Source organism: Formica exsecta, unplaced genomic scaffold, assembly GCF_003651465.1.
Source record: "Formica exsecta isolate Colony F162 unplaced genomic scaffold, ASM365146v1 scaffold295, whole genome shotgun sequence".
NCBI classification, from domain to species: Eukaryota; Metazoa; Arthropoda; class Insecta; order Hymenoptera; family Formicidae; genus Formica; species Formica exsecta.
The window spans coordinates 885732-900189 of record NW_021850207.1 but is presented as its reverse complement, the minus strand read 5'-3'; the positions used below and the strand labels follow the sequence as shown (position 1 = coordinate 900189).

General features: G+C 30.4%; 2 protein-coding genes across 3 annotated transcripts in view; one reads left to right on the top strand and one right to left on the bottom strand.

The window, feature by feature from the left end:
* LOC115237433 (serine/threonine-protein kinase Tao) overlaps positions 1–6688 on the top strand; it is a 7931-nt gene extending 1243 nt beyond the window's left edge. Inside the window, exons 2-12 of one of the 2 annotated variants that reach the window (XM_029810461.1) lie at positions 1476–1914; positions 2022–2370; positions 2692–2867; positions 3001–3163; positions 3294–3643; positions 3892–4137; positions 4221–4448; positions 4770–5009; positions 5159–5416; positions 5531–5787; positions 6035–6688. In XM_029810461.1, the coding sequence (XP_029666321.1) occupies positions 1609–1914; positions 2022–2370; positions 2692–2867; positions 3001–3163; positions 3294–3643; positions 3892–4137; positions 4221–4448; positions 4770–5009; positions 5159–5416; positions 5531–5787; positions 6035–6155 (2694 nt within the window). In that variant the 5' untranslated portion in view covers positions 1476–1608 and the 3' untranslated portion in view covers positions 6156–6688. Of the gene's footprint in view, positions 1–1471; positions 1915–2021; positions 2371–2691; positions 2868–3000; positions 3164–3293; positions 3644–3891; positions 4138–4220; positions 4449–4769; positions 5010–5158; positions 5417–5530; positions 5788–6034 lie in introns of both variants that reach the window. The other variant, XM_029810460.1, reaches the window with a different exon arrangement.
* Positions 6689–12281: 5593 nt separating this feature from the next.
* On the bottom strand, positions 12282–14458 carry LOC115237444 (protein NipSnap). Its single transcript, XM_029810484.1, has 5 exons — positions 14133–14458; positions 13824–14006; positions 13199–13367; positions 12851–13118; positions 12282–12762 (listed from the first exon to the last, which is right to left on the bottom strand). The coding sequence occupies exons 1-5, from the start codon at positions 14216–14218 to the stop codon at positions 12614–12616; spliced, it is 855 nt and encodes a 284-aa protein (XP_029666344.1). The 5' UTR covers positions 14219–14458; the 3' UTR covers positions 12282–12613.

The window sequence follows — 14458 nt, the reverse complement described above, 5'->3', positions numbered from 1 at the left end:
TTTTCCCCCCCCCCCCCCCCCCCTCCGATTCGGTTCCGGTGCGATAAGGCGTCGATGATCCCCGCGCGGTGACGTTAACTTGACAAAACGAGGACGATCGGTCGTCTTCCTCTTCGTCAGGATCGTTAATATATTAGGTATTAGTCTTTCTCTTTCTTTCTCTTATTGGCGAGTAATATGACTAACGCGATAACAATGATGGGAATCGCGGCGATTTTCGTTGCTCCTACGAGCGACGTTCCTACGGGAACGTGCCTATTTCTGCGGTGTCGTTACGTATTCTCTCTCCTCGCTCTCGTCGACGGGGGATCACTTTTAGATCTCGCTCTGCGAAAAAAAAGAAAAAAAATGCTGCGGAAAAAAACAGAAACGACGACAAAGCCGGACAATGGACCGAACGTAAATGTTTGTTGTTGTGTTTGCGGTTCGTGCGCTGTGTCGCGTTAAACTCGGCAAGACCCGTAAAGTGCATCCGGTCAGAAGGTGCTGCGACTTCTAATGTTCGCGTGAAAGATTAACGATTCTTTTTTGCGAATCTGGAAGCGGAACACTAATCCAGTTTCCCCTTCGAGAACTCGGAGAGAGTACCCGAGAATTGAAAATTTATCAGCAATAATTTTAAAAGATTTAACTGGGGATCATTTTTGTGTGTGTAAGAAAATTTGAGAATATAAATGGATAAAGAAATTGTATTTTTGAAAAAATTGTCAATGGAAGTCTTAATTCTGTGTATGCCAAGATGTTTATTGGAAATTAACAAATTACAGAAGATACTAACATGTAAAATTTGTAGTAAGATGCAGTCGCTTCAAGTTGATCAAAGATTTTTCATCGAATAATAATCTGAATAATCTGCAGTGACACTTTATAATTAAACAAAGCTTAGTCATAACAATGTTATAAATTAACGCGAGAAACTTACAGTTCTTGGATTAATACAATTTAAAAGCCATATATAAAACATAATATTAAGAAAAATGTAAATTTTTTCTTATTGAAATTTAGAATGAAAAAAAGAATTCTTATGTTGAGACATTGATAATTTTTGTGTTATAAACAGTTAAAGATATGGATGTTTTGTCCCAAAGTTTTAAAAATACAAATAGATAATCAAATTTTATCTTTTATTTTACCTAAAGCAGTCTTTCATCACATGGAATTTTAATTTCATATTTACCAAATTATTTAACTGCTGAAAAGTGAAATTATTAAATCATAATCTCTTTAATATGTCTTCTATGTCTGAATTAAGTAATCTTTAATATTTTATATGAAAATATGAATTGTTCTGTATTTTCCATATTTCCAAAAGTGTTGTGTAATTCTATACTTTATGTGGTTAAAATTATGATTTAATGTGATAAGAAATAATATTGTTCCATTTTTAACAATATATGCATTAGTGTAACTCTAAATTTTAGCCAATTTTTAATGCATTTGTATCCAAAAAGTTTTTGTTTTTTTTTTCTAGATAGAATGTTAAATTCGGGAATGGACTGACAGAGGATCTGTTAAAATCAGAAAGTTCAGGCAAGGAATCTAAAGACGATTCAATAAAGTAAGGTGTCTGGACTAGGCCTCGGGCATCTAATTATCAACAACTCGACTATGCCAGCTGTTGCAAGGCCTGGTAGTTTGAAGGACCCAGAGATTGCCGAATTATTTGAGAAAAATGATCCGGAGAAAATATTTGAGGATCTGCGCGAGATCGGGCATGGTAGTTTCGGGGCTGTTTATTATGCACGATGCCTGGTTACCAAAGAAATTGTTGCCATCAAGAAGATGTCCTACCTGGGGAAGCAAACGGTGGAAAAATGGCAGGATATTTTGAAGGAAATTCGATTTCTTAGGCAACTTAATCATCCTAACACTATAGAGTATAAGGGTTGCTATCTCAGGGACCACACTGCCTGGGTATGTACAAGATTTAATTTCTTTTTTGAAAATCGAAAAAATTTGTCCCATTTTAGATCTTTGAAAATAACATTTTGTAATATTTTTGCATATACTATTTTTTACAGTTGGTAATGGAATATTGTCTTGGCTCTGCATCAGATATTATCGAAGTACACAAAAGACCTTTGAAGGAAGAAGAAATAGCCGCAATATGTGACGGCGTATTGCGTGGCTTGAATTATCTGCATAATCTCGGTAGAATCCATCGTGATGTGAAAGCAGGAAATATTCTACTTACTGAGAATGGCACAGTGAAATTAGCTGATTTTGGGTCCGCGAGTATAAAATGTCCAGCCAATAGCTTCGTAGGGACTCCGTATTGGATGGCGCCAGAAGTTATATTGGCTATGGACGAAGGGCAATATGATGGCAAGGTTGATGTATGGTCATTAGGAATAACATGCATCGAATTAGGTATATATTTATGATTTAATACATTATTGATTGTGAAAACTTTCTAAATAGAATTAATAGATTAATACTTGTTGTTCATATTAATAGTTTGAATATTACTATTATTAATTATTCAATTATTCTAAATGTGACATTTTCATCTATTCAAGCAACAAAATGATATTGATTATTTGAATTACAAGATATCAATATGACTTCTCTAAGCTTTCTAATTTGTAATTCACACATTTATTTCATTTTATTAGACTATCTAATTATTATCTATGATGATTATTTTACTTACATGAAATTTGAAAAACTTATTGATTATATTAATTACAGCGGAAAGGAAACCGCCTTATTTTAATATGAACGCTATGAGCGCTTTGTATCATATTGCACAGAATGATACTCCAACGTTAAATTCGCCAGATTGGACTGATGTCTTTCGTCATTTTGTTGAAGTATGTCTTACAAAAAGTCCAATTGAAAGATTGACATCCGGGAAACTGTTATCAGTGAGTCGTCTTTATGTATATCTGCAATGATACATTTTATATATATATTTTATAACTTTTTTTTTTTTTTAATAATATACATAGTATGTTAATAGTAGTCTAGTTGTTCTCTTATAGGCTTTCAATTTTACAGCATCCATTTGTCACCAGATCACGTTCTCCTCAAGTTTTAATAGATTTGATACAGAGAACGAAAGCTGCTGTCCGGGAGTTAGATAACTTGAATTATCGTAAAATGAAGAAAATTTTGATGATTGATGCATGCGAAACAGAGAGCACAGTTGGTGATGCTGATGGTATGTCAACAATTCAATTTCTTAAATGTTAAATTTAGTATTATTTTTTTACGTGTTTTTTACACTGATTAAGTGTGTGTAAATGCATTTTATTTAACATTTCTAAATCTTTACAACTGTGTGATTACAGATACACCTGATGAACAAACAGGTGGTGATAGTAGCAAAAGTAATTCAATTACCTCAGAACATTCAATTCACTCGATGGGCGTCTCAGCAAGCTCTCAAAGTTCCTCCACCAATAGCCTGCCATTGCCAAATGCTGATGGTAATGACTATTCTTCGGGATCTGTCAGAAATCGGCATAAAGTTTCAGCAGGTGGTGTCACTGCCAATCTCCTTGAACACGGTGCCAATAATTTTGCAACAATTAGGACAACTTCAATTGTTACCAAACAACAAAAGGAACATATGCAAGAAGAAATGCACGAACAAATGAGTGGATATAAACGAATGAGGAGAGAACACCAAGGTGCTTTGGTAAGAACTCAAGCTTTTGGCAAACATTATTATAGATTATGATATAGAGGAGAGTCTAAATAAGAAATCTTTGATTATATAATTATAATATCTATATCTATAATTATAATCATTATATCTTTGATTTATAATTATGATCATAAATATATAATATAATCATAAATTTCTTAATTTGTATTGTACAATAATTGTCAACAATTGCAATTTTTAAATTTTTATATGTACTACATAATTTATTCTTATTGCAGGTAAAATTAGAGGAACGTTGCAAAATGGAAATGGAATCACATAAGCAATTATTAGATAAAGAATATGAAACTCTTTTGCAACAGTTTAGTAAAGATCTCGAAAAATTGCAACTCAGACATCTGCAAGAACTGGAACGTAAATTAAAACAAAATCAAAATGCTGAAAAGAAACTTCATAAAGAGATAACAAGTAGACAGGAAGCTGATCGTAAAGCTCTAGAAGCTCAACAGAAAAGAGAGTACAAAGTAAGATATTATTAGCATAAAAAAATCAATATGTAAAATTTATACTATATTTAATTTATAATTTTTAAACATATGTAATATAGGCTTATAAAGAAAGATGGAAAAAGGAACTTTCTCAGGACGAGGTAACTCCAAAGAGGCAACGAGATGCTACACTTCAAAGCCAGAAAGACAATTTGAGACAAATGGAAGCGCAAGAGGAACAACGGCTTGCGAGAGGACAACGAGAATATCTGGATCTTGAAATTCGTAAATTCCGTAGAAAAAAGTTACTCATCTTCCACAGTTTAGAACAAGAGCTTCTTCGTGAGGTTTGTATTATTATTGACATATTGATAATTTTTCAATTTTTTTCAATCTCTAAGCAATTATATTTTCACCAAAATCTTTTCCCATGTTATATTTTTTATTTAGAATACATACCATATGAGTTAATAATTCTTATTAAATGTATATTTTTAATGTACATTTGTTAATAAAATTTAACAATAAATTCGCGCACCAATACCTGCACCTTGGCTCGTTGTTGGTGCTCTGAGCCTGTTGCTGTTATTATTGTTCTATTAACATTTTTATTTTTTATTAAATGTTTGAAGCATTTTAAATTTATATAGATATAAATTTGCATTTAGGAATTGAATAAACGGCAACAGCAATTGGAGCAGGCACATAATATGCTCCTGCGACATCATGAAAAGACACAAGAATTGGAGTATAGACAGCAGAGAGCAGTACACGCACTTCGTGAGGATCAAGTGCATCGACAGCATACAACAGAACTTTGTAATCAACAGGATTATATGCAAAGGGCCGAACGTGATTTACGTAAAAAACATGCGTTAGAACTTAAACAACAACCGAAGAGTCTCAAGGTGAATAATACAATACAAATATCCATTCGTGTGATCATCATAGCTGATGTTTATTTAAGAAAATATAATAGTACAACACGTCAATTTCATATTTTTTCAATGATATATTTGATACTAATTGTACTGACAAATAATTTTTATAATTTCAGCAAAAAGAAATGCAAATTCGTAAACAGTTTAGAGAAACTTGTAAAATACAAACGCGACAATATAAAGCATTAAAAGCTCAAATCCTTCAAACAACTGTTAAGGAAGAACAGAAAGCGGTTATTAAAAAGTTAAAGGAGGAACAAAGACGTAAATTGGCACTTTTAGGCGATCAGTATGAGCAGAGTATTGCCGAAATGCTCCAAAAGCAAAGTATACGGCTAGATGAGTCACAAGAAGTAGAATGCCATAACCTTAAGGTCTAATGAAATAAATTATATTATACATATATTACTGTCATATATTGTATCATGTATTCTTATAATATAATTATATGTGATGATTGTAATGATAATTTAAAATTAATCTTACAGGAAAGATTAAATTATGAATTAGAAATTCTGATGGCATACCAATCAAAAAATAAAATGCAAGCCGAGGCACAGAGAAACAGAGAACGTCGCGAGTTGGAAGATCGCGTATCTGTCCGTCGAGCCTTGCTTGAACAAAAAATGGAATTAGAAACTCAAGAATTTCTCCGTGAACGTAGTGAACGTATACGTCTGTTGCACGAAAGGCAAGAACGGGAATTGCAGCAATTTGATGAGGAAAGTGCAAGAATAGGATTCAGGTATGTGAATCGTATTCTCGTTTCAAAAAATCGCACTTTATTACTTGATTCAAAGTGTAAAATTTGCTAAAGATATAGCATTGAATTAAATTTTATAAACATATTACATAGTATAAACATAGTACATTTATTTCAGTTTTTAACAAGATACCTTATGTTTATCTTCATCCCTCTATTATTAAACATTAGGCAGCACATGTTTGTATAATTTTTTATAGTTTTTAGAGTATTTTTCCAATTATTACAGTGCTCTGGCGATAGCTGAGGCATCAAAAGAATCTTACCCGGACGATGAAAGTCTCAGCGGCTCCATGTTAAGTCTGGCTCACAGTAATAGCTCCACATCCTTTCCCCCTAATAGTCTTTAAATGTATTCATATATATATATATATATATATGTATGTATGTATACACATGTTTGCCTGTAGTAAGTACATGACGAGTCTGCCGACATATAATAATTCGATGACTTACGTATATAACAAGATCGACTCGTTGCGTGCATTAAATCGAACCTAAGAGGTTTGTTAAGGTTGGGAATGTGTATTGGACTGAAATTATCATAACTGCATATTATTTTTAATCACCAAGATATATCAACATAATTTAGCAGAAAAAAGAGAGAGAGCTTCATATTGATGAAGAATTTAGATGCTTTTTGCAATATTGTAATATTTATTAATTATAACTAAACATCTTGCAATGCATACACATAAAGATAAAGAAAAGTCTTTAAAACATTAATCTCATTTCTAATAACCAGTAGAATCTTAAAATATAGGCCAGAAGAAACGTACATCAGCGTAGTGAGTAAAGAATTTTATACACAACTACTACACAAGAAAAAATTTAGAGACATTTATTTATTAATATGCTACGAATATATGTGTGTGTGTGTGTATATATATGTATGTGACAAAAGTAACAATATTATAATTCTAATGCTCGAATGAAAAATATATATGTTTATATATATATATATACATATTTGTTATTGATGCAAAGGTACATACAATTATTCATTTATGTTACACACACACACACATACAGATATATATGTATATATATACATACATACATTTTATTCTTTTTCATCTAAGTTTTAAAATAAGTTTGATATATTTTTCTTAATGGTATTCTGATTTTTGCGCTACTTTCATAACGAAGATTTAAAACTTCTTCGTAATAACTGAGTGTCGCGCGCGTTAGTGTATTTCTTATATATATATTTCAAGATTTTAATTATATTTCATTTAAAGAAATAAAAAAATTAGTGGAATTTGTAAAGTAATATTCTAATAAATCTAGCAAAGTTCTATCTTTTTTTTATAAATATATACAATTACCAATAATGAAAAAAACGTGCATTTTTCGAAAAGAGATTTAAATTTAGGATATAATAAATTATCCTATTTTATTGCTATATCTTTTTATTTTATAATAATTGTTGAATTATAAATAATTAGTATTTACTTTTCAATTTCTTTCAAGTTTTCTGTTAACAAAGATTCTTTAGCATTATTCTAAATATATAGTTTTTATATACATATAAAATTAACAGAAAATAAATGTAAAAATTATTTATGAGATATATTAATATATATCTATTATAAACTCTCAAAAAGAATTTAAATATTCTTATTATAATAAAATATTTTCTTAATTATGAGAATGTTATTAATTTTAATATCTTCTACATCATTACCGAGTGAACTTAATTTCAATTATATGATTAGTTATTATTTAATATCTTTTATGACTTGTTTTCTACTTTTATATCTTTATTCATGCAGCATTAAACCAGTGGATTTAAAAATATTTCTATGTTGAATATTACAAGCAATGAGGAGAGAATAATCGCGGGGGTATGTTAACCACGATACAAACACATTTGAAATGTAAAATAAATTGATATTATCTATGTACTAACTGAACGCTCTGCATATTTTTATACTAATAATTATAATAATTTATCTTCACTCCTGGTGTGTATTAAATAAAAAAATATTCATTTGTAACATGTCAATTATATAGATTACTTGCGTTTGGTAATATGTCAATTATATCGATTACTTGTGTTTTTTATGAAAATTGAGTGAACGTTCAAAGAACGTTTTTATTTTCCTCCATTTATATTCTTAAAAGTTTAAAATATACCTAAGATTCATGTTGCATCACTCCAATATATTTATATTGTGTACCACATATTCTATTTAGAAAGAAAAAATTTCATCCAGTACACATCCCAATGTTGTACTTTTACATCAAAATATACATGTTTTGTTTTCTTCATTTATTACTTTTTCATGTATTTTTGTTTTATATGTGTCACACGAAATCTATTATAAAATGTAAATCCGAATGATTGTGACTGTTGTTCCTCTCAATAATATTTTGTAACGATAACTCGACATTTTTCTATAGAGTCAACGAAAATGAATATTATTTTATATTGAATTCTTAAATCTTTATGATATGAAAGTCCATTTCCATTAATCATAATCTCTTAAGGAAGTGCTACTACTAGTAGTTAATACTTAGCAATGAAAACTCATTCATTTATTTTTGAATTTTAAAATGTCAATAAATTTTATGTGTAAAGCACATTTTTATCGTAAAAAATATAATTTGTTCAAAGATATAATCTAATTTCTTTATTAAAAACAATCAAGACATGTCAACCATGAAATACTTGTAAGTAGTAGAATTGAAAAAATATCAATCAATGCCAATTTAATATTTGTATTCATTAATACATATATTATTAAAAAGGTTAATATTCTGTATAATTTTATTTTATGTTTGTGGCTTGAGATTTCTTGTAGATGATTATTTATAGATTTAAGAGAGATCAAAATAATTGTTAAACAGATTGAGGGGCATGACCAAAAATATTGCATTTTATTTCATAAGTTTATAGATTCTCTTTTTTCCCCATAAAATATTTACATGAATAAAAATGAAAAGATACAAGAATTTTATGTGTGTGTATGACATACACATAATATACGTTTTGTCATTCGCGTTATCAATGGCAATATATGGCATGTACACATTCCAGTTTACATTATATATTACATTGTATATGTTAAAATCCTTTATACAAGTGAAATCTGACACGGTGAAATAAAAATTATTAATTAATTATAGCATGCATCGAACGAATATCTAAAAGTGTGTTCAATTATAGTGATACGATTGATTGTAGTAGAGAAATACGAACAATACAATTGTTATCATGGTTATATGTTCCAAACTGTACAATGGAAAGCTGTCACAATCAACTGATATTGTCCCCATTATAACTAAACAATATGTAAATATAGACACACACATATATATAGTAATCGAAGTGCAACAACTCATTATATATATGCAAAAGACAGTAAGATGACATCCGTGTGTATGAAGATATATTTATATTCTTCCTTAGGTTATTCTATATTAGAGAGATGTCAGCGAAATCAATTACTATAATCAATTTGAAGCATAACAGACTAACAGAGATTGTTCGTGCTAACAAACTAGATTCCAAATTATGATAAAATATGTGTGATTCAGGAAAACTATTAGCTTAATTTAATGTTATATACTTAGTAAGTCTTTCTCTTACAGTAAGTAACTAATTAAATATAATTGCGATTATTAAAGTTTTAGATTTCGAACTTATTTTCATGAAGAGATATACTATATAAAAAAATTGTTAAGTTTTATATGCACTTTTAATTATAGCACGAGTTGTCTCTGAGAAAGTTAAGTTGTATATGTACGTAACAAAAGAATAATTTTCGATCATAGTCTGTGTAATCACTATAATGCTGAATACCCAATTTAGGAAATTAATCAAGTCGATGTTGCTAGAGTTTTGTAAATATTTATTCGCTTTATATAGAACTGCGATATATGGAATTTTGATTATGATATCTATAGTATTTAGTATACAGAAAGAGAGAGAAAGAGATTTATAAAAATTTTCAAAAACACATGGCTAACTTTATGAGTTAAATTTCGGATATGATAACCGATAAGCTAGACAATTAATCATAGGCATAGCATATCAGAGATGTTATCAAATTATGCTTGTGATTATTTGACGAGCTCGCTCTTCACTTACTTCCATTATAAATGACGTGATTTTGTAATGCTGGTGTTTCAGTATTGCGATATACATTCGCTATCTCGTCAGATAAAAATATTGCAATATTTTTGAGATTGCTGTAACAATTACGATTCCAGTACTATTATGTATAATTATGTCTTCTTCTTTTCATACACATTATCTCGGTCAATTATAAGAATATTTCGTTTTTGTACACATCAAAACATATTGAAGTGAATGTAATTTTAATACAATTTCTGGCTTTAATTAGATAAATCGTAATTTTTATTTGTAACAGCCTTGTTTCTTCAAGGCGCAAATTAACAAAAGTAGGTATATATCATGTTTGCAGAATAGATATCATTAGGTATCGTGGAAAGTACATGTAGAAAATATTATACTTCAGACCGATTGTCAAACAACAAGTATATACAGGATACTATCAAAGCTGTAATTTTGCTAAGCGAAATAACCATACATATGTTTTATAATTGAAAAATTGATACCTTTTTTGTGAAAACAGCCCAATAAAAATTCAATAATTACTTGTGCCATTATTGATCTTGATAAGACTAATTTTATAAGGAAATATGCTTTTTTCTTGTGTGACAAGAAGACAATGAGACGAAGAAGTGAAAATGATATGTTGCTGATATTGTTCAAAAAATTGTGCATGAACACTATGCATAATATAATCTTTGGCATGCAGTGTATTCATTTTTTCTAAACACTCTAATTTCTAAAAATTATAATTGTTTCTCTTTTGTAAAACATCGAAAAATTATCTTATTTGGCATTATTGTAAATTAACAAAATGCAACACCATTTTCATAAAATCTAATTTATGTAGTTACAATATATCGCAGTATCTTATATATATATATATATATATATATATATGGTTATAGATAGAAGCGCAACACGATAATGTAGTGACTAAATTCTTTGTATTGAATATTTTCAATTTTCTACTTTTGTCTTATATTTGTAAAAAAAGCTACCAAAACTGACATATTGTTTTGTTTTTAAACCTTAGTTTTTATACATAATTAATCATGGACGAATCTTAAATAAGATTTGGCTTTCAGCGCGCGAACTCAAAGGACAATTATTTTAAAAACGCATCAGCATTGTGAACTTAAGATATATATACCAGATGTGTTGTATAAGTTTTACACATTTGACTTGTGTGTGTCGAACAAATGCGTGAAATTAATTTGTTTTTAGGAAAGCTTCTATTTGATCTATTTGGCAAAATTTTATACGGTTTATTATAGCCGATATTATATGTTTCAGTAATATTGAATTTGAACTCTTTATTACATTTCGTTCTCAAGTGAGAATAGAATTCATACCAAACATCTTGTACCAAATTTTGATAATAGGAGATTTTATGTATGTCTGATGTATATATGCTAAATAGTACGCATATTAGGGCAATAATTTTTAATGAGATTAGGGGAACTTATAACATGTTTTTTACTAATTTACAATGTATATATACGGCTTTGTATTGAAATATTAACAAGTAAATTCGTGCGACTAAAATATTATATTAATAGTAATTAAAGAGAATAATTTGATTATAAATTTTTCAGTGGCAATGCTGAAGTGTTTTGTATCAAATCGAATATAATTGCCTGAATCGGTGAGTTAACATTTATAATCATAATATACGCTCATACAATTTATTTGTATAGTATGAGAAAATAATACATATATAATAGATGAAAATATTCCCTTATTATTTTATTAATACTATTTTATTGTTAAACTTTATTAAATATCGCGCGTGTCATTATTATATATAAATACAAAATGCAAAATTTTAGTAGGATAGATACTAATATCTTTCTAATAAATAATCAATCGTAAAATGCATTGCACGTAATCGAGAGTCGTAACCAATCTTGATAATTATTACATGAAGATCATTTTATTTTTAAATTTAAGTAATATATAAAAACATTTTGTAATTAAATCGATGATTGGAAAAAAAATGTAAGGTGCTATTTGCATCACAAATTAAGGCTTAAAAAAAAAACAGTTCTAAAACTGTTTAATCCAATATATTGATAAGATAATAAAGATGAAAAATGTTAAACTATAAACCAATTTTGATCCAATTTACCGATCCTTTTCGCGCGGTAATGTGTAGATTGGATCTTATTAAATAGTTTGTACATTTGATTAACGCGATAATTCAAGCATACTATCTTTCTACACGACTGTACTGTAAAGTCTAAGTTTTTGTTTGCAATATACATCAAATGTAATGCATAGATATGGAAAAATATCTGAACAAGTCACAAGTAAAATCAAAACATGTTAAGATTGTATTATCTTTCTGTAGGATACTTGCAAGTTAAAGATGGATGAAGGAAAAATGCAAAAGTATAAAGATCTCTCACTTCTTTATATCCGTCTATACAATTACATGTTGTGCTTCAACTGACATTGATAAAAACATGGCTATATATATATATAAACAAATGCTCCTGTTATAATGCATAACGTCAAATAGTAACAAACTACATCTTGCCAGTTGTAATGCAACAAAAATTAGCTCTTCTCATACATTGCGCGTACAGTTTATACACCATTTAAATCTACAGAGTGTATACATGTAACAAATGTTTTTACAATATTACAATGCATATATATATTTATATATATAGGAAATAACCGGTAATATACAAATGCATTTGCGTTCGTACATATGAAGCCTTATTTCGTAGGCGAAAACGAAGTTGGACTTAATATGCGTGAATGCATTTCCCTTATTAAGGGTACAGTGTAAGCAACACATTCGTCCCAACCGGGTGATCTCCACGCGCTTTCGCGCGTTTCCTTACGCGATTGAAGATCCTTGTAACCTAAAAATGAGGACAGATATTTGATATGTATGAAAACGAAAAAGCAACATATGTAAAGATAGCGTGATACAAACAGAACTTCACTTACACCAGATATGGTGAACATTGTACAGTCTACCAATCTGCGAGAAATAACCAGCAAATGGTTCATCATTGTTGCGTCTGTAATTAATAGCTTTGGCCCAATTGTTTCCCCATTCTATCATTGTACCTGGTTTTAAACTGTAACTGCGTATTTCATATGTGTTTAAACCCTTTCGTTTTACCAGCGGTGGCCAAAAACTGAATGCCAACAGATATTGCAAATGGCGAGATCTCAAGTAATTTCCTCGTTCCTTGAGCAGTCGTTGATAAGACTAAAGAAAATTTATAAATAATCATTACTATATAGATCTGGTATTTTTTTATAGTTAAGCTGACGCATTATATTATGTACCTCATCTTGAGATAGCACAGTTTGTGCATGATCTATGCGCTCGTATCCACCCGTGTATTGCCACAAGTGTAAGGCCTGATCCAAATCTCCCACTTCCACTGTCCATGAACCAACTAATTCGCAGTTGAGTTCAGATTTTTTTGAATGAATAAGATTGACATTTTCCTCGCTGTATAATAATATTGAAAATATCAAGTGTTAAATTTGGATCAGGTTTGCTTAAAGATTAACAAAAATAATTATAATCAAAAGCAATATTAATATAAGAGAGATACTTTCTGTTTAGTACTTCTACTAAACCTGAGAGTATAAGTCACAAAACAAAAAGTATTTTAGCCATTCTGATATCAATTATACATACATTAGCAATGTGCAATAAAAATAAAGCATCGATATACAAAAAGCTTTGTAACATATAAATATATGAGGAACATACTCTTGTAGACAGTTTTCTAAGTAGATTTCAAAGATTATAATTGCTAATAAACTACTGATGATAATGATAAATAATAAGAGGATATCACGATGGCTTAAAGTAATGAATTAATTCCGTTTCATCGGAATACATATGGGTCAGTGAACTATTGCATACAACTCGGACAAGGTCACAAAAATGTCGACTTACTAATTTGCCAAATATTTGTCAATGGAGTCAGGCCGAATGTTGTGGGTATGGAGAGCGTAAATGACCTCTTTATCGGAGAGCATTCGCGAGTGCGACTCTTTGGTAGGCTCGATCTTCCTCACCAGGAGCTTGCTTATCCATCCCTCGCTAATGTCTCTCCGTTCCGATGACCTTGTTAGAGATCTACGACGAATATATACGATTACTCCGACTACTTGCGAGTCGATGCCAAGCTCGCGTTTCTCGTCGCGAGCTTTCGTTAATCGTTTACGTTGACGCGGACGACAGTGGCTCGCGCCTCGCGCCTACCTTGCGGCCACGAGCAGCGGTAGATTCCCGTTGCCGGCGAGCGTGCTCGGCACCACTCGAAATTTTCTTCTCAAAACGGCGGCCATTTCTTACTGGATCCACGCACGCGAATCTGTACTGTGATCTACTGCCCGGATGAGCTCGTAATCTGTAACGGGACACGCGTCGTATCCGACGAAACTCTGCGGAAAACCGCGAATTTGCGCGGTCGGTTTATTTATATTCGTGAACCCCATGCGTGATTTTTTCTTTCTACACGGAAAGACGAAGCTTACGGCCATCGAAAATCGAGAGTATTCTCGTCAACGCCGGATAAACATCCGGCG

Coding starts and splice junctions, on each gene's coding strand:
- LOC115237444 (XM_029810484.1), bottom strand. CDS start 14,218: ATGGCCGCCGTTTTGAGAAGAAAATTTCGAGTGGTGCCGAGCACGCTC. Junction 14,007..14,132: donor CCGCTGCTCGTGGCCGCAAG/GTAGGCGCGAGG, acceptor TATTCGTCGTAG/ATCTCTAACAAGGTCATCGG. Junction 12,763..12,850: donor CAATGTTCACCATATCTGGT/GTAAGTGAAGTT, acceptor CCTCATTTTTAG/GTTACAAGGATCTTCAATCG.